The sequence below is a fragment of the Dromiciops gliroides genome, chromosome 6, assembly GCF_019393635.1.
Source record: "Dromiciops gliroides isolate mDroGli1 chromosome 6, mDroGli1.pri, whole genome shotgun sequence".
Lineage (NCBI taxonomy): Eukaryota > Metazoa > Chordata > Mammalia > Microbiotheria > Microbiotheriidae > Dromiciops > Dromiciops gliroides.
This window is the reverse complement of record NC_057866.1, coordinates 154,685,104-154,705,762: the sequence shown is the minus strand read 5'-3', so window position 1 is coordinate 154,705,762 and position 20,659 is coordinate 154,685,104. Positions and strand designations below refer to the sequence as shown.

The 20,659-nt window shown below is 41.4% G+C and overlaps 1 protein-coding gene across 2 annotated transcripts in view; it reads left to right on the top strand.

The window, feature by feature from the left end:
• Nucleotides 1-14,864, top strand: part of RNF150 (ring finger protein 150) — a 384,461-nt gene extending 369,597 nt beyond the window's left edge. For both annotated transcript variants that reach the window (XM_043970455.1, XM_043970454.1), the window contains one exon: nucleotides 6,002-14,864. In XM_043970455.1, coding sequence (XP_043826390.1) covers nucleotides 6,002-6,120 — 119 coding nt within the window. In that variant the 3' untranslated portion in view covers nucleotides 6,121-14,864. The remainder of the gene's footprint in view (nucleotides 1-6,001) is intronic.
• The last annotated feature ends 5,795 nt before the right edge of the window (nucleotides 14,865-20,659 follow it).

Genomic DNA, 20,659 nt, shown 5'->3' with positions numbered 1-20,659 from the left:
AGATAAAGCACTGGCCCTGGATTCAGGACGACCTGAGTTCAAATGCAGCCTCAGACACTTGACATTTAATAGCTGTGTGACCCTGGGCAAGTCACTTAACCCCAATTGCCTCACAAAAAAAATAAACTTGATAACAGAAGCTGCATTTGAACCCAGATTTTCCCTCCTAATTTCAAGGCCACCTTTGTCAACTAAACCATGCTGTGCCTCAAACCATTTGTGTTGAGTTGAAAAGTATTTTGTTCAAAAACAATTAAGTTAACAGAGCTTCCTGGACAGGGTTTGTTTTATTTTTTTAATTCAATAGACATTTTTTCATTAATTTGATTTTTTTACTCCTATATTAATACTCAGCTCATATTAACTTACTGTAAAATGTGCCATTTTAAATTCCATAATAGTGGAATTTTAATTGGGTTTTTTGTCAAGTCATTAATGGGTTTGGGGGTGGGGGGGGGTTTACATATGGGCCTCTGTGCTAGGACTTCCACATCAATGCCTAAAGAATCCATCATTCCCTCATTGTGGATGCTCCCACCACCAGCACAGACCACTTCTCTCCAACACTCTAGTAGACACAAAGCCATTGATCACCCGGTGAGCATCCCTCTGTTGCTGAGCCCCTCTGAATTGAGCCAGAATGGTCTTCCATGGATGAGTCATCAGACCTATATTTGCAACTTTTCCTGCTTAGTGGGACCTAACACAGCTTGCACTCAAGGGGCATAACTTGACAGAACGTGTCACCTGCATGCCACAATGAAGAATCAGAAGACTAAAGAGGAGAGCAATTCTCTGTACCATTTTTCAAATGAGTCAGTTTTTCTCTGTGGGTCTTAACAGTTGCACTTTGTTAGGAAGCATTTTATATCAGAGTTTGGGTGCCCAATTGTAGCTTCCTTCAAAATCTCTTCTTTGATAGTTTTAGGACAGACATTAGGGTCTGGGAGGCAGGTTTCGTTGTTCAGTCGGTTCAGTCATGCCTGACTCTTCATGACCTCATTTGGGGTTTTCTTGGCAAAGACACTGCAAATACTCCTCCAGCTCATTTTACAGAATAGAAAACTGAGGCAAAGAGGGTGAAGTAACTTGACAAGGTTCACACTAGTAAGTGAGGCCAGATTTGAACTCATGAAGATGACTCTTCCCGACTCCAGGTGCAGCTTGTTATCCACTGTGCCACCTAGCTGCCCTGAAGGGGGGGGGGGGGATTGGGGTTAGTATGTTGTTTGGTCCTTCATTCTCAAAAAGGACCATGACATCTGGCGGTGATGTCTTGATTTGCAGTGAATTGGATTTAAGTGAGGGAGGGCTATGCAAGGTCACCAACCTCACTTTCTCCTCCAGAGCCATCTGGGTCCAGTAGCAAGATATACATCAGGACAACTGGAGATGGCCCTGGATGTTTGAGGCAATTGGGGTTAAGTGGATTGCCCAGGGTGAAGTATCTGAGGCAGAATTTGAACTCAGATCCTCCTGACTCCAGGACCAGTGCTCTACCCTGAGGGAGGAGGGGAGTGGGATGGCGAAAACCCATTATCTCTTCAATATGGAAAACTCCCAGTGTGGAAACATCTTCCACTGATGCTGATCAGCAATTCATCTGTGACTTACAACTTAGAGAATGTCCTGGGACACTTAAAGATAAAGTGACTTGTTTGTGATCACAGAGAAAGCAATGGCAAGACTGGGAACCATGTTTTCCAGACTCTATGTGCTTTATCTGACTATTAGAGCTGCTATTTATGAAAATCTGTTTTCATCTCTCAACTGATCTATCTTAAAGCTTGTCAATGATGATTTTTTACCTATGGGTCTCAGAATTGTTTCAAGGGGTCTGTGAATCCCCTGTAATATGTATATCCAGAACAATTTATTCTTAATATATGTATATTGAATACTTTGAGATAGAGAGGGAAGGAAGGAAGAGAGGAGAAGAAAGGAAAGGAGGAGAAAGGAAAGGAGAGGAAAGGAGAAGAAAGGGAAAAGGGGAGACAAGAGGAGAGGAGAAGAAAGGAAAGGAAAAGAGAGAGGAAAAGAAGGAGAGGAAAGGAGGGGAGTAAAAAGGCATTTATTAAATGTTTATTATGTGTCAAGTACTTGGCTTAGTGTTGAGAATACAAAAACAAAAGCAAAGACAGGTTTTTCTCTCAGAAAACTTATGGGGAAATAATACTCTTGAAATATGTAGGTCTCTCCAAAGGCAGTGAATCTACCCCCTCTCCTCCCACCCAAATGCTTTGCAGTGAATAAGATTCTACCATATATTATAGAATAAACCTCCCCCTCTTCCCTCCATGTCTACATAAGTAGTCATGGCACCAATAACTGCTTTAAATTCTGCCTTATCAAATGTAGCTGGAGGTGGGTTTGCACACAGGTTCTCAAAAGTCTATGCACGAGACTCCCATTCATCTTCTAATTACGTATCCTCAGCCCACCGGTGAACAGTCAAAGGCAATCCACTCTCCCTTTAATAGGCAGAAACCTTCTTCAATATAAAAAACAATTGCATCTGATTTGTATTCCTACTTCTTTTCTCAATATCTAATTCCAGCCCAATCTAACAGTTGCAATTATCAGGAAATTTCACCACTGTGGAATGAGCCAGGAGGGGGACAAACTATAATTGGGGGCTGCATTTCCCTTTCTAAATCACAATTCATTTTTAACTGCATGATTGCGTGAGAGAGGAAAGAGAAGGAAGTTAACTCGTTAAAGTCAAAATGCACTCAAATGACTTAAAATAACCCTTTTGGGCTGTTGTTTCATACTCTCACTCTTAAATGTCAGCCCAGGGAGCCCATGAAAGGAAGGATGATTCAAATGATTAGATTAGCCCAGGGAAGGAGGGAACTCAAATGTCTGAACTCAGAGTAGTTGTCTCCACAGCTGGGGCTGCTCTCTTTGTAACTGCAGGGTGGTTCTCTTTGTCCATCTGGGATGCCAGTTACCATGAGATTTAATCGATTAAGGAACATAGAGAGTCCAGAGTGATGGAGTCTCAGAACCACACACTTGGAAACACCATCAAGGACTTCCTCTGTGAACACTGTGCCTCCAATTTAGGCCAGTTAAGGGAGAAGGAGATTGGTTGAATGGGTGGTCATTGGCCAGGAAATCCATCCATGCCACCTACTGGTTGTATAGCTGTTGGAGGGAAGTCACAGCTTCGTAGTGCCTCATTCTCTTTGTAAAATGTGGAGAGTGATGGGATGGTGGTGAAGAGTAGAACTGGTAGGTGAGCTCAAAATAAAAATTTAGTAAGTGGACCAGAGGCAACCAGTTATAAATGGAAAGAGCACTGAATGTGGAGTCAGAACACCCAGGTTTAAGGCTGCCTCTGTCACTTATGAGTGTGATACACTGTGTGATCTTAGGATCCAAGGGGGCTTTTGAAGTCCCTTGCAGCTATAGATTTCTATCTTGTGTGGAAGCTATTAAGTGTTCTGTAACAGCAGCTAGGTTGTGCAGTGAATAGAGTGCTGGACCTGGAGGCAGGAAGACTCATCTTCCTGAGTTGAAATCTGACCTCAGACACTTACTAGCGGTGTGACCCTGGGCAAGTCACTTCACCCTGTTTACCTCAGTTTCCTCATCTGTAAAATGGGCTAGAGAAGGAAGTATCTGTGCCAAGAAAATACTAAATGGGGTCATTAAACAACAAAAACATTCTGCAAAATAGGAATAACTGTTTTCTTTCAATTCAACACACGTTTATTAAGTGCCTACTATATGCTGGATGCAAAAATGAAATAAGGCATGGACCCCCCACATTCCAAGAACTTATAATGGGGAGTGGAGAAGAAATAAAATTTGTATCTAAATAACCACAAGGAAGAAAGACATAACATAATAAGTGCAAAGCAGAGATAAAAAAAATGCTATGAAAAATTTTTAAATTTACTTTGACCTCTGAGAAACCAGGAAGGACTTCATGGAAGAGGTGACATTTGAGTTGGGCTTTGCGGAAAAAATCAGAAGATTAATGAATTAGAACTATAAAAGATCATAAAGGTCATCTAGTTTCAGCCCCTCACTTTACACAGGAAGCTGAGCCCCAAAGAGCTAAAGTGGTTTGCTCAAGGTTAAATAATGTAATAAGGGGGTAGGAGAAGGGAATAAGCTCTTACTATGTGACAGGTACTGTGCAATACTTTATAAATATTATCTCATTTGATCCTCACAATAACCCTGGAAGGTAGGTGGTGTTATTATTTTACAGCTGAGAAAACTGAGGGAAACAGGGGTTAAGAAACTTGACCAGTGTCATACAACTAGTAAGTGTCTGAGGCCAGATTTGAACTCAGGTCTTCCTGACTCCAAGCCCAGCACTGCTTATTTGCCTAGGTAATAAGTGACCGAGCCAGGATCTAAATCCAAGTGCTCAGATCCCAAATCCATCACTGTCTCCATCATGTGCCGTGCTGCCTCTGAAGGAAATGGAATAGGCAGAGATGGGGGCAGGGGGCTAAGAGGCAAGGCTCCCTCAAGGGCACTAGTAAGAGGATTAGCAAAAGGATGCAGGGACACAGGAAGAGGTGAGGGGTGTAGCTCTGCTCGATTTGGCTCAAATCAACTGCTGCAATTGAGTTTGTCTCCATCACATAAATTGTATAATGTATATGCCCTCCTTTTTCCCTTGGAAGATCTATCTGTTGCTTGTCCCAGGCACACAAATAGCTAGTTATGGCTCCAGTAAGAAGGTTCTCCAAAATTAGAGAGATTGATGGTAGGATCATAGATTATGATCAGGAAGATTCCTCGGAACCCATCTGGTCCCACCCCCACATTTTACTGGTGAAGCTTGGGCATTCGGTGTGATTAAACCTGTCCAAGATCACATGGCTGGAAGTAACAATTTAAACCCCAGTCCTCTGACTACAAAGCTTATTGTTCCATTTTACTATGCTGTTCTTTGGATTAGTGATATATATATATAGTCTATCAATAGGCCTGTACTTGCAGCCTTTGAACCTTGGTAGAGAAGATAATCTCCTCTCATAGCTTTTAAGAACCCAAGGTCATCTACACTGTTGTTCACTCATTTTCAGTCATGTCCAACTCTCTATGACTCTGTTTGGGGTTTTCTTGGCAAAGATATTGGAGTGGTTTGCTGTTTCCTTCTCCAGCTCATTTTATAGATGAGGAAACTGAGGCAAATAGGGCTAAGTGACCTGCCCAGAGTCACACAGCTAGTAAGTGTCTAAGGTCTTCCTGACTGGTGCTTTATCTAATGTGCCACCTCTAAAAAATCATGATCCTGTTCGATAATTAATTTCCTCATATTGTCCTTCCCTAGGTCTACACAGAGAATGCAAATAAAATCTAAATAGGATATTTGTATTCCTATGACCCAAAAAAAATATTTTTAGGGGCAGCTAGGTGGCACAGTGGATAAAGCACTGGCCCTGGATTCAGGAAGACCTGAGTTCAAATCTGGCCTCAGACACTTAAAACTTACAAGGTGTGTGACCCTGGGCAAGTCACTTAACCCCTCATCACCCTTCAAAAACAAACAAAAAATTATATTTTTAAACATAGGATAAGGATAGGGATTGGGTCTATTATTTCTTTTACATGGGGTATTCCTGGATAAGGAAACTCTACCAACAAATCTATGGTTTCCAGGGGTTGGCAAACTAAGTCCCTCAGGCCAAATCTGGTCAGCTGCCTACTTTTATGCCATGGGCCAGTGAAATGAGAATGTTTTTTTACATCTTTAAGTATAGTTATAGCCTGTTTAAAAATGCAAAAATGATTCTTAGTTCACTGACCCTACAAAAGCAAGGGAGCCATATTTGGCCTGCCCCTGGCTAGAGCACTGAGAAATTAAATTCCTTGCCCAGATTAGCTTTGAACTCCAGGTCTTCCTGACCTCAAAGCCAAGCCCCCATGCCCTACCCTACCCTTCCTCCCCTTTAGAGATCATTAGCTATAGATGCACCCGATGGCCAAAGGCCCCAGTCTAGGTCTCATCCTCTTTATTTTCTGCTTCTAGGTGAACAAGAGCCAGCAGTCAGCAGCGATTCAGATATCTCGTTGATTATGGCGATGGAAGTTGGACTCTCTGATGTGGAGCTTTCCACTGACCAAGACTGTGAAGAGGTGAAATCCTGAAACACTGAGCAAAGACAAAGGGGATGGTGGGGCTCCAGGGGGAGGGGGGAAGGGCGAGCTCCAGGCCTCACTACAGTCATCCACCTGCAGACCACCACCACAGCTTCAGTGTGCTCCATTCCCGGAGGGTCACGTAAAGCAATACGTAGAGTTGCATCAACCCGGACGCAGTTTCAGCGTCTCTCCATCAGTCCACCATGTTGGCAGCTTGGAAGTCGGAAGCGGATTTATTTTCCACCACCCCCACAAGCTCAAGGACGCGGGCTTCAGCGGCTCAGAAAATAGTGACTGAAAGGACAGCCCCGAGAGTGTTTCCTACTTTCATTTCCCCTTCTTATTTTCTCCCCCAGGCAGCTTTGGTTTGGGGGTGGTTGGTAGTGTTGTTGACATTTTCTTCAGTGTTGTTGTCTCTGTTGTTGTTTTAAGGGTATCTGTAATTTGCTTGATATCTGCACCACTCTGTCTTCCTTTGGTCTCCCTTCACCTCATCCCTCCCACATTCTTGTCTGGAAGCAACTAGTGCCTGCTCTGATCCTTTTGTAATCCATCTCTCAGATTTCCGGCCTTGACATTTCATCATGAAGTATGCATGGCTCTGAGAAGAACTGGTGCCCCAGCCCCTCCTAACCACCTGAACCAGCTTTCATTAAGATTTTCGATCCTCCCAAGTGAGTCCTGAAAATCACATCTGCCAGAGGCTCCCCACCCTGCCCCCTTCACCTGACTCCAAGCCCTAAATCCCCTGAGGCTGGGGCCTTACCATCTGAAGTTACATTGGCCTGGCTTCCACTTGCCAAGTACCATTAAAGGCACACATGACATGAAAGGGAGAGGAACAGGGTTCACTTCTTGCGAGAACTTGGAACCATTACTAGCATTCCATGATTCTGAAGGGCTGGTAGCTGGGGATTCATGAGGAGTTGTACAGCTAGGGACTCTGATTCTCTTTCATCTTCAAGCCAAAATCCTTGTGCATTGGTTCCGATAAGAATATGGATCCATGTTGGGTTGGAGGTGAGCTGAGCTTGGTAGGTTATAAAAATTGAGTAGGGAAAGGCCATGGCAGAGTTGGCTATTTCAGAGGCCATAAGCGTAGCAAAGACAATAGCAGCAGCAGCCACCATGTTTCCCCTTAATCCCAACACTTGGTGGTTGCGCCTGACCCTGACCCATCTGGAAGGGTTTAGATGACTCCTTAGTGAATGGTTTGCCACCTGTTTGCCAGGTGAAGTGTACTCCTTCTAAATCTTTTTATCCCCAGAAGAACACTGCAGAACTTGGCTAAATCAAGTTTATTGTAGTTGTAAGAGGCCAAGCAAGGGAAAATGAAAAGAAGAGGTACTGAGTAAATGTGAAAACCTACCGGAGTTATAAACCTGGGTTTTTGTTTTCACCTCTTTTTCCCTTCCCCCTACCTTTGATGGAGATGTGCTATTTTTATAGCATGCAATTGCACATTACAGTTGAACTGTCCAAGTGCAGAGAAGACTTTCAGCTTGTCTTGGTCAATGTCTCTTGCTGATGATCACCCCAATCCCTTGTCCACTCACTGTGTGAAGCCCCCTGAGTCCACCATGATGGCATGTGGTTTGAACATTGAATGTAAATTCCCCCTCATATTCTCCTGTATTCTGAGGAGGACCATTTTACCCCACTTCAAAAACCCATTCAACAAACAGATGTGGATTTTGCTTGCCAAAACATGGAACAGAGTTCAGGGAGACCACTGGTCATTGTTAACTGTTATTTAAAAGGTCCCCTCTGGGCAGGTTTGCAGATTGCCAAAAAGGTAAGGAAGTGTTTTCTGCCTGCAGGAACTTCTCACCCACAAGGACTCAAAACTGTTCCTCTGCAGAGATGAGATCTTTGAATATTGTCTGGTCCTTCTTTACAGAGGGATTCTTGTTCACAGCTCTGACCAGTGATATGGAGCTGATGCTGGAGCATGGGGTGCAGGACAGAAGGAGTCATTCTCTCCATGACCACTGCCTGTTTCAGGCTTGGATGCTAATCCATTGCAGAATTCTTGAATAGTGGGGACAAGAGCCCTAAATATGAGCAATGTGAAGCTACATTGTTCTATACTATTTCCAGATGACTTCTGAAGTACTGAGTGATGTGAGATCCTTGGATGAAAGTTATTATAGGAAAACATTGATTCTCCATCTGTAGATTCTCCATAGGAAATTCTTAATCCCAGATGGGTTTTGTCTTTTCTACTCAGCATACGTCTGGACCACCTCCTACTCCATCAATCACGGTGGGCTCAGAGGATACAAACTGATTTAGGTATTAAAGTGAGGCAAACCTGATTAAGACAGAGCTGTGATTTAAACAAAATCATAACACATTCCAAAACCAGATTTTTCAAATGACTTTTAGATTACATTTTGCTTCTGGATTATCAGCATCATTGCTCCCCTATGGTAGTAAAGATAAGCAAGAGTGATAGCTAGATATACATGAAATAATAATCATAACTATTGCCTAAGCTGACCTTGCAAGACTTCTTTTATATGAGCATCAGTTTCTTCATTTGTAAAAGGAGGGGGTTGAACTAGTTGCTCTCTAAAGTTTCTTCTCTAAATCTATGGTCCTCTGATCCTACCTACCTCTGCAACCTTGGGCAAGTTACTCTTGAGGCCTCAGTTTTCTCCTCTGGGAAATGGGTGAATTTGATTAGACAATCGATTCTCTATGTGATTTCCAGCTAAATTCTGTGATTTGGGGCACAAAGACGTGAACCTACAAAAGAGAGGGTTGGCTTCTGCAGTCTCTACTGTTATGATAGAGCTCCGTGCTTCATAAAACACTACATTTACAGTAAAAATCCATTTATTAAGCAACAGCTATTCCACATGAAGCACTGTGTTGGGGGAAATCCAAAGGTAATTAAGACATGGCCTCAACACATCACATCAACAGAGGCCTCTGATTGTGCAGAAGTTCCCTATTTACCTGAGCTGTAACTAGGAATTCTTTCACCACGGAAGCCAAAAATAATTGAGTCAAGGAAAGGGGTAGTGCAGTTTAGATATTTGTGCCCTGGGGCAAAGCTCCATTCATTGTATCCTGATTTGGCCTCTGCTCCTTATGGCAGATCAGTTTGAGGATTAGTCACTAATGTGACTCAGCTGGATAATGAGAGACAAGTTTGAGTTAGAACAAGGCGGACAGCTTGCTAGCCATCTTTCCCCTCCTTTCTATGGGTGTAAATACCCCCCCAAATAGACCTGTGTATCCAAAGATGGCTTTTTTTCTTTTTAAAAATCATTTACAGGGTAAAGGGGCCCTTGGGGAAATTTTTGCTAGGGAGGAAGAGTCCCAAATGGCTAAATTATGCCACAGGTGTCAGTTATTCCTTATGCTTATTTGAAAGAGACCACACAATCCATTTTAGTTTGGTGAGTAAATAAAATTTTATGTCTCATGGAATCAGGACTCCATGAGGACTCCAGATCTCCATTTGTCCCCAAGCTAGCTTAGCTATGATCTCCTCTTCTTCCCCAACTACAATATAATTCAACCCTAGAGATAAAACTTAGGTTAGTAATTTCACTGTCAAAGGGCGAGATGCTAAATATTGTCACTAAGTGTAGGAATTCTCTCTAAGTGCAGGGCTTTTGTGTTCCTGAAGAAAACAAGAGTGTTCCAAGTTTGTGAACTGTCATCAAACCTAAATTTTCCTCCTTAAAGTTTTCCCCTATTTTTTTTTGAGGCAATCAGGGTTAAATGACTTGCCCAGGGTCACGCAGCTAGTAAGTGTCTGAGGCTGGATTTGGACTTAGGTCCTCCTGACTACAGGGCTGGTGTTCTATCCACTGCACCACCCAGCTCTCTCTCCTCTATTCTAAGAATTACCCTCTGGAGCAAAGCAGACCAAGCCTCATCCCTTTGCTCCAGGAAAGCCCTTCAAATACTTGAAAGCAGCTCTCTTGTGTCTCTTAAATCTTCTTTTCTCCAGGCTAAACTTCCTTATTTCCTTCAGTCAGTCTTCATATGGCATGAATTTGAGACTCTTCTCCATTTTCATTCCCTTTTATTGGACATTCTCTACTTTGTCAATATCCATTCTAAAATGTGGCTTTTCCTTCTGGGAAATATCAGGTAGTTCCTATGATTATCAAATGCACATTCTTCTTGGATGTATCCTAAAGCTTGACTCTAGGTAAAATATTGGCTCCTATGTAGGTAAGAGGAAGATGAGTGAATCGAAAATTGAAAGGACATTCACGTCCATGGATTTAAGTCTAACAAGAAATGTCCCATCTGCATGTCTGGTCAAAACAACGCCAGACTTTGATAAGATTCATGATTTCAGATCCCAAAATGTCAAATGACCATTTCAGATATGGCTCTCAGGAGTTATTCTCACCTCCTACCCAAACCAGGGAGACTCATTTACTCCTAAAGCATCTTCCTAAAGCATCCTCATTCTCCCCTGTTGGAACTAGAGAATCATAGGTTAGAGCTGGAAGCTTAATGATCAGTCATCTATTCCAAATCACTTCTCATTCTCTCATCCTGTCTTCTCTTTCTTCATTTTCCCTTCCCTCCTTTCCCTGCTTTCTTTCTCTTCCAGACCTCTTCCATATTTCAACTAGTGAAACTCTCAAACAACACAGAAGACTAAAGAAGTTGGTAGCCCTAATCTGTCTTTATTGTTTTTGTTTTTGTTGTTCTCTACACATAACAGTATCTAGATTTGAGATTCTAATAAGAAAAAGAATTTGCTATAAAAACAAATGGGAGGGGCAGCTAGATGGCGCAGTGGATAGAGCACCGGCCCTGGATTCAGGAGTACCTGAGTTCAAATCCGGCCTCAGACACTTAACACTTACTAGCTGTATGACTCTGGGCAAGTCACTTAACCCCAATTGCCCCGCAAAAACAAAACAAAACAAAAAAAACCAAATGGGAGGTACAGTTTCACAAGGTAGTAAGTTCCCCACTTCTGTAGGTATCCAAACTGTCATGGGTGTCGTAGAGGGCATCCATAGATTGTAAATGGAGTTGAATTCAGTCACACAATTCAGAATTGGAAGAGATTTTTGAGATCATTTAATGACCCCCTGAGTTCCCTGCCAACTCTGAGATTCTGTGATTTTAACCCAACTTTTATTTTCACTATCCCTTCATTTCACCAGTCTTGTCCCAAACCACTTGTAGCCCTTTGTTACTCTCGGGCTTTCTTTCCACTAACTTCCCTCTTGATAATAACACATCCAGAGTGTAGTCTGAGATTCACTATCTCCCCACCACCATCACTACTATTCCTACTGCAACAATTTCCCAAAAAGCCTGGAGGATGGGATGATCCATTCCCACCATTCACTCATAAGATCATAACACCATAAATAAAGAACTAGCAGGGACCTCCAGCCATCTAGTCCAATCCCCTCATGTTACAAGTAAGGAAGCTGAAGCCCAGATCAGTGAAATCACTTGCACAAAGTCTCATGGGTTATAAATGTTAGTCACAATATCCGAGCCCAGGTCCTTTGATTCCAAAGTGAACCACCTCTCATCTTAACTCTTCTCGTTATTTCCCTACATATAGATTGTGGGGTGATTAGGGATGCTTCCCCAAAAAGTGACTGTTCAAATGGAGAAAGAGGAAGATGGAAATGGTTATCTCCAGTTGGTCAAGATGGTGTCATCCAGGATGTAGGAACTTAGCAAATGTTGGTTAACTAACAGTAATGGGCGATTTGAATAATAGTGGTTAAAGGGGAATGGGGGGAAAATGCTCCTTTGATTGGTCACACAGTGAGGGGATAGGTAAGGTTAGAGGATCTTGAAATGAGCAGGCAGAGAAGACAATGGATATAGAGGCAAGAAAATCTGGGTTAAAATTCCACAGTCTCTACTCCTAACTGCCTGAGCAACCTTGGACAGGTTGCTTCCCCTCTCAATCCCTCACTTTCCTCATCTATTTTTTTTCTTTTTTTCTTCTTCTTCTTTTTTTTTTGTTTTTTGCAGGCAATAGGGGGTTAAGTGACTTGCCCAGGGTCACACAGCTAGTAAGTGTCAAGTGTCTAAGGCCGGATTTGAACTCAGGTCCTCCTGAATCCAGGGCCGGTGCTTTAACCACTGCGCCATCTAGCTGCCCCCCTTTCCTCATCTATTAAAAAAGAAGGGTGGGGCTAGAATATGTCTCAATTTTCTTCCAGCTCTAAACCTTTGGAAGCTGCTGTGGTCATCAGTTTGATTCAAGGACTAGAATTTCAGTTCTCCATTGAATGGACTTGTTTTTGAGGGACATGATTACAGCCCATGACAATGGAGAACAGAGAAAAGAGAAGAGGTTGATTCTCAGTAAACAATGATTAAGTTCTCTTTGTTACTCTGCCTTCCTTCCTCCCCATCTAACTGCCTGAGGCCCTCTGTGATAAAAGCAGGCCTTGTTTTAAAAGCCCATGGATCAATAACCAGCCTCTTCCACTTCGATCCCTTTAATGGAACTGAATCGTAAACCCCGGAATAGGTGGTAAGGGTTCCAGATCCTGTAGGGGGCCATTAATAACCAGACTTCAGTTACCACCTGCCCTAAGAAATCTCTTGAGTTGTACTTATTCTACAAAGAAAAAGCCAAGGTCAAGACCATCTCTTTGTCCTGCTCTCCACACTGAACCTGGCACACGGGCTCCTTAATGAAGAAGCTCTCTCAGGAAAACCTGTGATCAGAGCTCTTGAATCTATGGGCACTGAGACTACATTCAAGGGACAATTACTCCATCCATGTTTATTGAGAATAAGGCGAGTGCTTTTCTTAAGAGGGTGAGAAATAGCCTCACCACTGTGATAGGGGAAAAGAAGATATGGAAAATTCATCTCAGCCTAGGTCAGGCTGAGTCTTTTTGGTCCCCAAATCCTAGATAGCCTATTCCTGTGACATTGCCATTCTTATGGAAATGATGGGTCATCAGAGGAGATGGGAGAAAGGGACCAGACAGCAACTCTACAGACCAAAGGCAGAATCTTTGAAGTGGAGGACCTACTTCTTCCATTGACAAAGCTTTGTTTTCTTCAAGTATTTTCACAAACACAATTCAAGGTAAAGGCAGGAAGGGAAGCAGGTTTTATGGAAGGTGTACTGGATTTACAATCTAAAGACCTGGGTTCAAATCCTGACTCTATTATTTAACTGGCTATGTCACCTTAGGTAAGTCATCTTTCATAGCCTCAGTTTCTTCACTTTTCTTTCTTAAAATGAGGGGGTTAGGGTATATGATCCCAGAAGTCCTTTTTGGTACAAATATTTCTGGGATTCTGAGTCCCATTGAAATGTCTGGGTATTCTCTCAAACATTGATTTACTTTACCGAATCCCAAAGTCTGAAACAGGTAGTGGCCTTAGTCCTCCTCCATCTATCCCATTAAGAGCTTAGCCCTCATTTCCTAGAAATTTCAGCCCCGTCCATTGCTTTCTTGAACACTTAGTTCGTCCCACATCCTTCTATTTAGAACTGAAAATGAAATAGAGAGTATGTTGACTTGCAAATTGCCCAAGAACGTCCAAGTATGTCCACTGGCTAAACATGGTGTTTCCAGATCTCTCAGAAAAAAACACTAGAGCGTTGCAGGTACAAATCGATATTTGGCCAGTTGAAGAATGAATAACAGATGGGCTTTCCAGTCTGGAATGTGTTGCTAAACCAGATGGTATGGATGCACTAGTGTATCCTTGGGAGGGGGCAGGGCGCCCTCTGCTGGATCATCTCTTTCTTCTCTGGCAGAGTCTTGACATGACTTTTCATGTCCACTTACTCAGTCACTGAGTTTGGGAAGGTCTTTATTTAAAATTACAACTGCTTCAGCAACACCAATATGGTCCACTTTTTTTTTTTAAAGACCACATATCACGGGCACTAGGAAGTTGAATGGTAAACCCAAGTGAGAAAGCAATCTTGCCATCAGGAGCCCTTTCTTTTGTAAAATAGAGACACTCATTACTCTCTTTTCCAAGAAGGCCAGGTGGGCTGGAATGACTGCCTAAAGATCTACAATCAGGGTCTAACTGCTTTGTCCTTGTTACCCTGATAATTTGGCCATGTGAAATTCCCAAGGAAGATCAATAAACATGCTTCTTTCTGATGAATGTAAAAGGTGTGGACGATCCAAGTGTATTTGTATCTGTACATAGCCCCATATTTATTTCTCACTTCTACCTTAGTCATCTGGAAAAGGTTGTACCATTTTATAATTAGGAAAAAAATGTATGAAGGGGGAGGGAGGGAGGGAAGGGAGGGACTGTTATTTTTTATAGTGGGATGTTCCTTGTATTTAGCAAACTTTACATGATTTTGTACTTGTGAAAAGATACATTCCATCCATTTCCAAGGGGAAAAATAGATTTCTTCTTCTTTTTTCTTTAAAGTGAATTTTAAGATTAAAAAGCATGTGGGCTTCATTTAAATATGAGCTGAGCTGAGATGGAAGCAGGTCATCCAGGCTTCTGGAGTCGACCTCCTAAGCAGTATCTAATGATGTCAGGCTTATTAGACTACAAACCATTACCAGCAAAGGCCAGCATACAAAATGTGAAAACACACACACACACACACACACACACACACACAATTATTTTAACTCCTTTTATGCTTTCTCACTTGAACATAAGCTAATCTGCCCTGTTGGTTCTATTTCCAGTCAAGAGATCACTGTTTTCCCAATATTTCTGAAGCAGTGGTTGGGCTGGCAAAGAAAGACATCGCACCCGATGTTTAAGGACCTTCCTAGAAGCTAAGGGAAAATCCAATGTGGTTTTTTTTTTCTTCTCTCCTGAATATACCTTCAATGTCTCCTGGCCAAATGGATCACAATCCAGGTGTGCTTTCCACAAGAGGAATCTCTGTCCAGTTCCTCACACCACATTTGAGACTTCCTAGGAATATCTGGACCAACACTTTGTTCAGAGCATCACCACAAACTTCCGAGACACAGGCCTGGTGATCACCATACCAAACCCCAGTGGCATTTGCATGGTATGATCCTGGTAGGGTTTTCTCTTGGCCTCTCGCTGGCCTGGCCACAGTTTGCTAGCAGAAGTGCATGGAACGGGGCTATTTTATCCACCATTCTTTTATGTACAGAATTGCAGGTGTATTTTGGTGTTAGTGCAGGCCCAGGCCATGAGTTTATTTCATTCTGTGGGTCTCTCTCTCTCTCTCTCTCTCTCTCTCTCTCTCTCTCTCCCCCCACCCCTATCTCCTTCCTCTATCCCTCCCAATGCACTTTAAATCTCTCTTGAAAAATAGAGGAATCAGAATCAGAAAATGCTCTAAAAGGGATTTCTTTGCCTGGTTAGCAAGAGGCCCACACATAGACTTGGCTTTATCAGACACTGTTATGTGCTTAAAAGAGCACAGACAGTAGGTCTTATTTTGGGGGTAGTAGAGAAATATGGAGGACGATTGGAAACCTCCAATAGGACGACGTGGTTATTTTTGTTATCTAGAAGATTCTAATGTAAATAAGTGCAACTGTGTTATTATGTACCAGTAAAAATCTTAAATCTATAAAAGCTAAACCAAGGATTGTGAATTCTGAGACATTTTATTGCAAGGTGGGGGGGAGGGATGGGGAGGGGTTGGGGATTTTTGTTTTTGTTTTTTAATAAAAGTGAAATCAGACTACTGTGCTTTCCTCTCAATGTGTATTCGCTGTGCCTCACCTTCTTGTAAGCTATAGTGTCAAACTCAAATAGAATCAGGGGCCACTAGACTGTACATAAGAATCCCTGTAGGCTATATATTGAGTTAGAAAGCCACATGCTAATATTATATATGTTTTATTGTATTTCAATTTATTTTGTAAAAAAAAAAAAATCCCAATTACATTTTAATCTGGTTAGGGCTGCCCAGGGGAATACTGTAATCCACCTGGGGCCTAGTGTTTGACACCTCTCTAGTAGAGGCATGATGCACCCACCCAGAGAATTTTAATGCACAACATTTAAGTGGCCTGGAGAGATGGAAGGAATGCTGGACTTGGGTGTAAGGCCCTAGGTTCAAATCCTGACTCCATTACTTAAAACATGACCATACATATTATTTAAACTCTCTGAGCCTCATCTGAAAAAATGGAAATCATAATACCTGTGACACCTTCCTCCCAAGGATATTGTGAGGATCATTTGAGATATTTATTCTGGTAGATCTTAGTGTGCTTTATTTATTAGGGAAGAGGAAGGGAAGGAAATTAGCATTCGTAAAGTGCCTATTATGTGCTGTTCACAGCACTAAGCAATTATTGTTTGTTTTTGTTTTGTTTTTTGCAGGGCAATGAGGGTTAAGTGACTTCCCCAGGGTCACACAGCTAGTTAAGTGTCAAGTGTCTGAGGCTGGATTTGCATTCAGGGAGTCCTGAATCCAGGGCCAGTGCTCTATCCACTGTGCCACCTAGCTGCTCCCGCTAAGCAATTTTAAACATATCATCTCATTTGATCCTCATAACAACCCCGGGAAATGTGCATCATTATTATCCTCATTTTCTAATTGAGGAAATTAAGGCAAACAGAGATTAAGTGACTTGCCCAGGGTCATAAAACTAATACTAATCTGAGACCAAATTTGAACTTGGGTCTTCTTGACTCCAGGCCCATTGCTCTATTCACTGTGCCACTTGATGCCTTTTATTATCATTGTTCTTCTTAATGAGATGTCACCTGGCCTAAAAGATGGCCTTGGAATTAGGAAGACCTAAGCCATTGGTGCCCCCAGACAACTGTCTAAGACTGTAAATTACAGATGAGTTTACAGATATGCACTAATTGAGGGAGTTTCCACACAGGGATTTCCCTACACTGATAAACTCATAAGTCCCATCCAAAAACAGCTGTCTGTCAATACTTAATTCTTCTCACTAGTGCATAATAAGAGCATTAGAAGGCCCTTAAAGTATTTCATGAGGTCTGAGGCACAAGGACTTCCTGTGACCTTAGCACAAAATAGCTTCAGGCCATGGAAAGTTGGATTTTCTAGCATTAAAAATATGCAAATGTATTTTAAATCATATTAAGAAGTCTGAGTTATGCAAGCCTCCCCCTAGCCCCTGCTATGTTGCTCCCAGGGCATTGGCCTCACCTACCTTTGCTACCCTTAATCCTGGCTGAAATCCCGGGTCCAATTCAGTGAAGATTGAAGACTTATGGGTATGTACTCTTTGGCATAATACCGCCATGAACAAACACTGCCAAGACTGCATGAGCCAGCCAGTTCCTTCTATTCATTTATCTGTCCATACCCCCTGATGTCTAAGTCCATTCACAAGATTGACAGCTGTCCCAGAGGAAGAAAAGGGTCCAAAGGCCATGAAGAATTGTAGGATAGGCCCGAAGAGGATCTTGTCTCCCTAATTTACAGTTTTTCCTTCCTCACTGTCTTCCTTTCTCTGCCTTCTCTACTTAGCCAATAGCTTCAGGAAAGAGAGAATGCTGGTATTATGCCCTTAGCTAAACAAGAGGATGTAGTCCATAAGAACCCAACAGAAAAATGCATTCTCCTTGAGGGAGAGGGCTTTTTATTTTGTCTTTGTGGCCCCTTGAGAGAAATAAGCAAGATTAGAAGAAGAGTAAATTTCAGGGGAAAGACGATTTCAGATTGTGACATGCTGAGTTTGAGATGTCTCCAGAGCATCTGGTACAAAAGCCTAGCACAGTCCTTGGTTTAATAGGTGCATTAGAAGGCCATTAGACAAAGTATTCCATGAGGTCTGAGCGACAAGGACCTTGTGTGACCTTAGCTGAATTGAATTGATGGTGGTATTCCATCTTTCTAGGACAAGAATTTGGCCTCTGACTCAGTACCCACAGCCAGAGCCATGAGGAAGACCACAGATCCAAAATTTTAAGACTGGCAATCACAAGACAACCCCAAAGAACTAATGATGGAGAATAGAGAAAGAACTGATATTGATTGAACACAGATTGAAGCATGCTATTTCTCACTCATTTTTTTCCTTCTCTTCAAGTCTTCTTGTATAAAATGACTAATATGGAAATGGTTTACATTTTTTAAAAATTGGCAAGCAAAGGAACCTTTAAAATCAGGGAATCCTAAATCCTCATTTAATGAGTGAGGAAATTCAAGACAAAGGGACATGCCTGACGTCACACAGCAAGTCTGTGTCAAAGCCACAGCTAGCATCTAGGTCTCTTCCCATTACCCCACATTCTAGCTCTCCTTTCCCTTCTTTTCCCTCATTCAATTCAATGCAATTAACTTTAAAGGCATTATGTGAGGCACTTCCCTAAATAGCCTCTGCCCGCAGGGAGCTTACGTTCTTCCTCTCTCACCAAAATACTAAGATCAGTCTGTAAATTCCACTTCCTCATCACAATCAATCAAAAAGCATTTAAAGACTGGGCGGGGAGAACTAGCACCTCTGGCGGGAGGGTGTGCCTGCCGAGCCCTTTATAAGGCTGCTCATATTTACATAATTATGCAATTGTTGTCTCCCTTACTAGAATATGTTTCCTAAATTTTTGCATTTGTGTCCCTAGAAATTAGCACAGTATCTGGTACATAGTGTGTACCTAATAAATATTAGCTGACTGATTGGGATTGATTGGTATAGACAATCTATGATCATTGTCATCTTCCACTTTTTCACCTCCCCCCTTCCTTAGTCTTGATTAAGCAGAAAAAGGTAAACACACATATGCATACATACAAGTAAGTGCAATGAACTGACATGCCATCCAAAAAAAATGCAAATATAAGCTATACTGTATATGGGTGGGGAGGAGATCAGGAAAACCCTTTTATGGGAGATAGAACTTGACTTGAACCTTAAATGAAATCATAATATTAAGGAGGCAGAGGTGCGGAAAAAAATAAATTTCTAGACATGAGGGACAGTCCTTGCAAATGAATACAATCAGGAAACAGAATACTAGCTTGAAAGGAATATAAAAAAAAGATGATGTGGGAACAATAGGATAATAATTCTTGAAAGATTGGTTGAACTCTGATTGTGAAATACTTGAAATACCAAATAGATGAGTATGTATATTTTTATAGGAGCAATAGAGACTCTCCGGGGCTTTTCAAAGCTTTAAAGGAGCAGTACTGTAGCTGAGCATTAGGAATATCGGTTTGCCATTTTTATGGCATTATTGCAGTGGTCCTGATGAGAGTCGTTGGTGGTATAAATTATGACTATGGTCATGTGAATGGAGATAAGAAAATGGATACAAGACATGAATAAGAAGCAACATGAAATATTTAAAACAAAAAATCTAATGTTCTCTTATGTAACATTATTTCCTTAAACTATCGAGTAGATTTAGGCACACGCAGTGACTTATGAACCTGTTTTAATAGGAATATCACATTCAAGCACCCTTGCAATTTTCCTTTAATCTACAGGGTGGACCAAAAGTCTAATATTTTAATAACTTTTTGAAAATTATTTTTTCTTTATTTTCACCATTTATTAGATTTGATTTTTCACACATAATGTAAATGCATTTCCTATACATACTGTATATGATGTTATATTATAAATTAAAACCAAAAAATAGTTATTAAATATTCGTGATGTTTAGCCCACCCTGTAAATAGCAGTATTTATAACCAGTGAGGGTTTACTGTTGTCACTTAGGATTTAATGACTGGGCTTAATTATACCTTCTATCCATACCGAGAAACATTTATGGGGCAGCTAGGTGGCGCAGTGGATAAAACAGTGGCCCTGGATTCAGGAGTTCCTGAGTTCAAATCCAGCCTCAGATGCTTGACACTTACTAGCCGTGTGACCCTGGGCAAGTCACTTAACTCCCATTGCCCTGCCAAAAAAAAAAAAAAAAAAAGACTGGACTTTTGATAGTTTTTAGCTCTCCATTGTTTCTTTTTAAAAATCATTTAACACATGACTCCTAATTTGCAAAACCAGGTCCCTGTCAGTGAAAACAAGAAAGATTGAAAGAGAGAAAGGCAGGAAGGAAGGAGGGAGGGAAGGAGGGAGGGAGGGAGGGAGGGAGGGAAGGAAGGAAGGAGGGGTTGATTTATCTTGTTATGTTCCAGTGTTGGAAAGCTATTTTTTAAATAGAAATAATTAGATTTCATAATTCATGATATTCCATGTAGAATTGATGATACTTTTAATGATAATATATTACTTTTTTCAATTTTGCAATCCTTTGTCATCTAATATTAACATTCCATATTTAATCACCACTTACAAAGTCTCTTTCTCACACTTGATTACTGGAAATCAATTTCTCTGATAATGAAAAATGTTTTTCTTTTGCTTCTAACATTCTGACACTTTTTTTTTTAAAAACAGGACTCTCAACATATGTGTGAATGTTTTCAGTGTCTTACAAATAAGACAAAAAGTCAATTCAAAGTGTAGCAGAATAGTTTTATAATGAAGAGTTATATGAAGGAACACATTGAATCTTATTTCCTGAGTAATGGTAACCAAATGTTTTTGGAAGAAAGCAATTATTCTTAAGCATGAATGGAAGATACTTTTAATTATTTGGTCTATTTATTATAACTGGCATTTCAATATTTGAAAATTTACAAAGA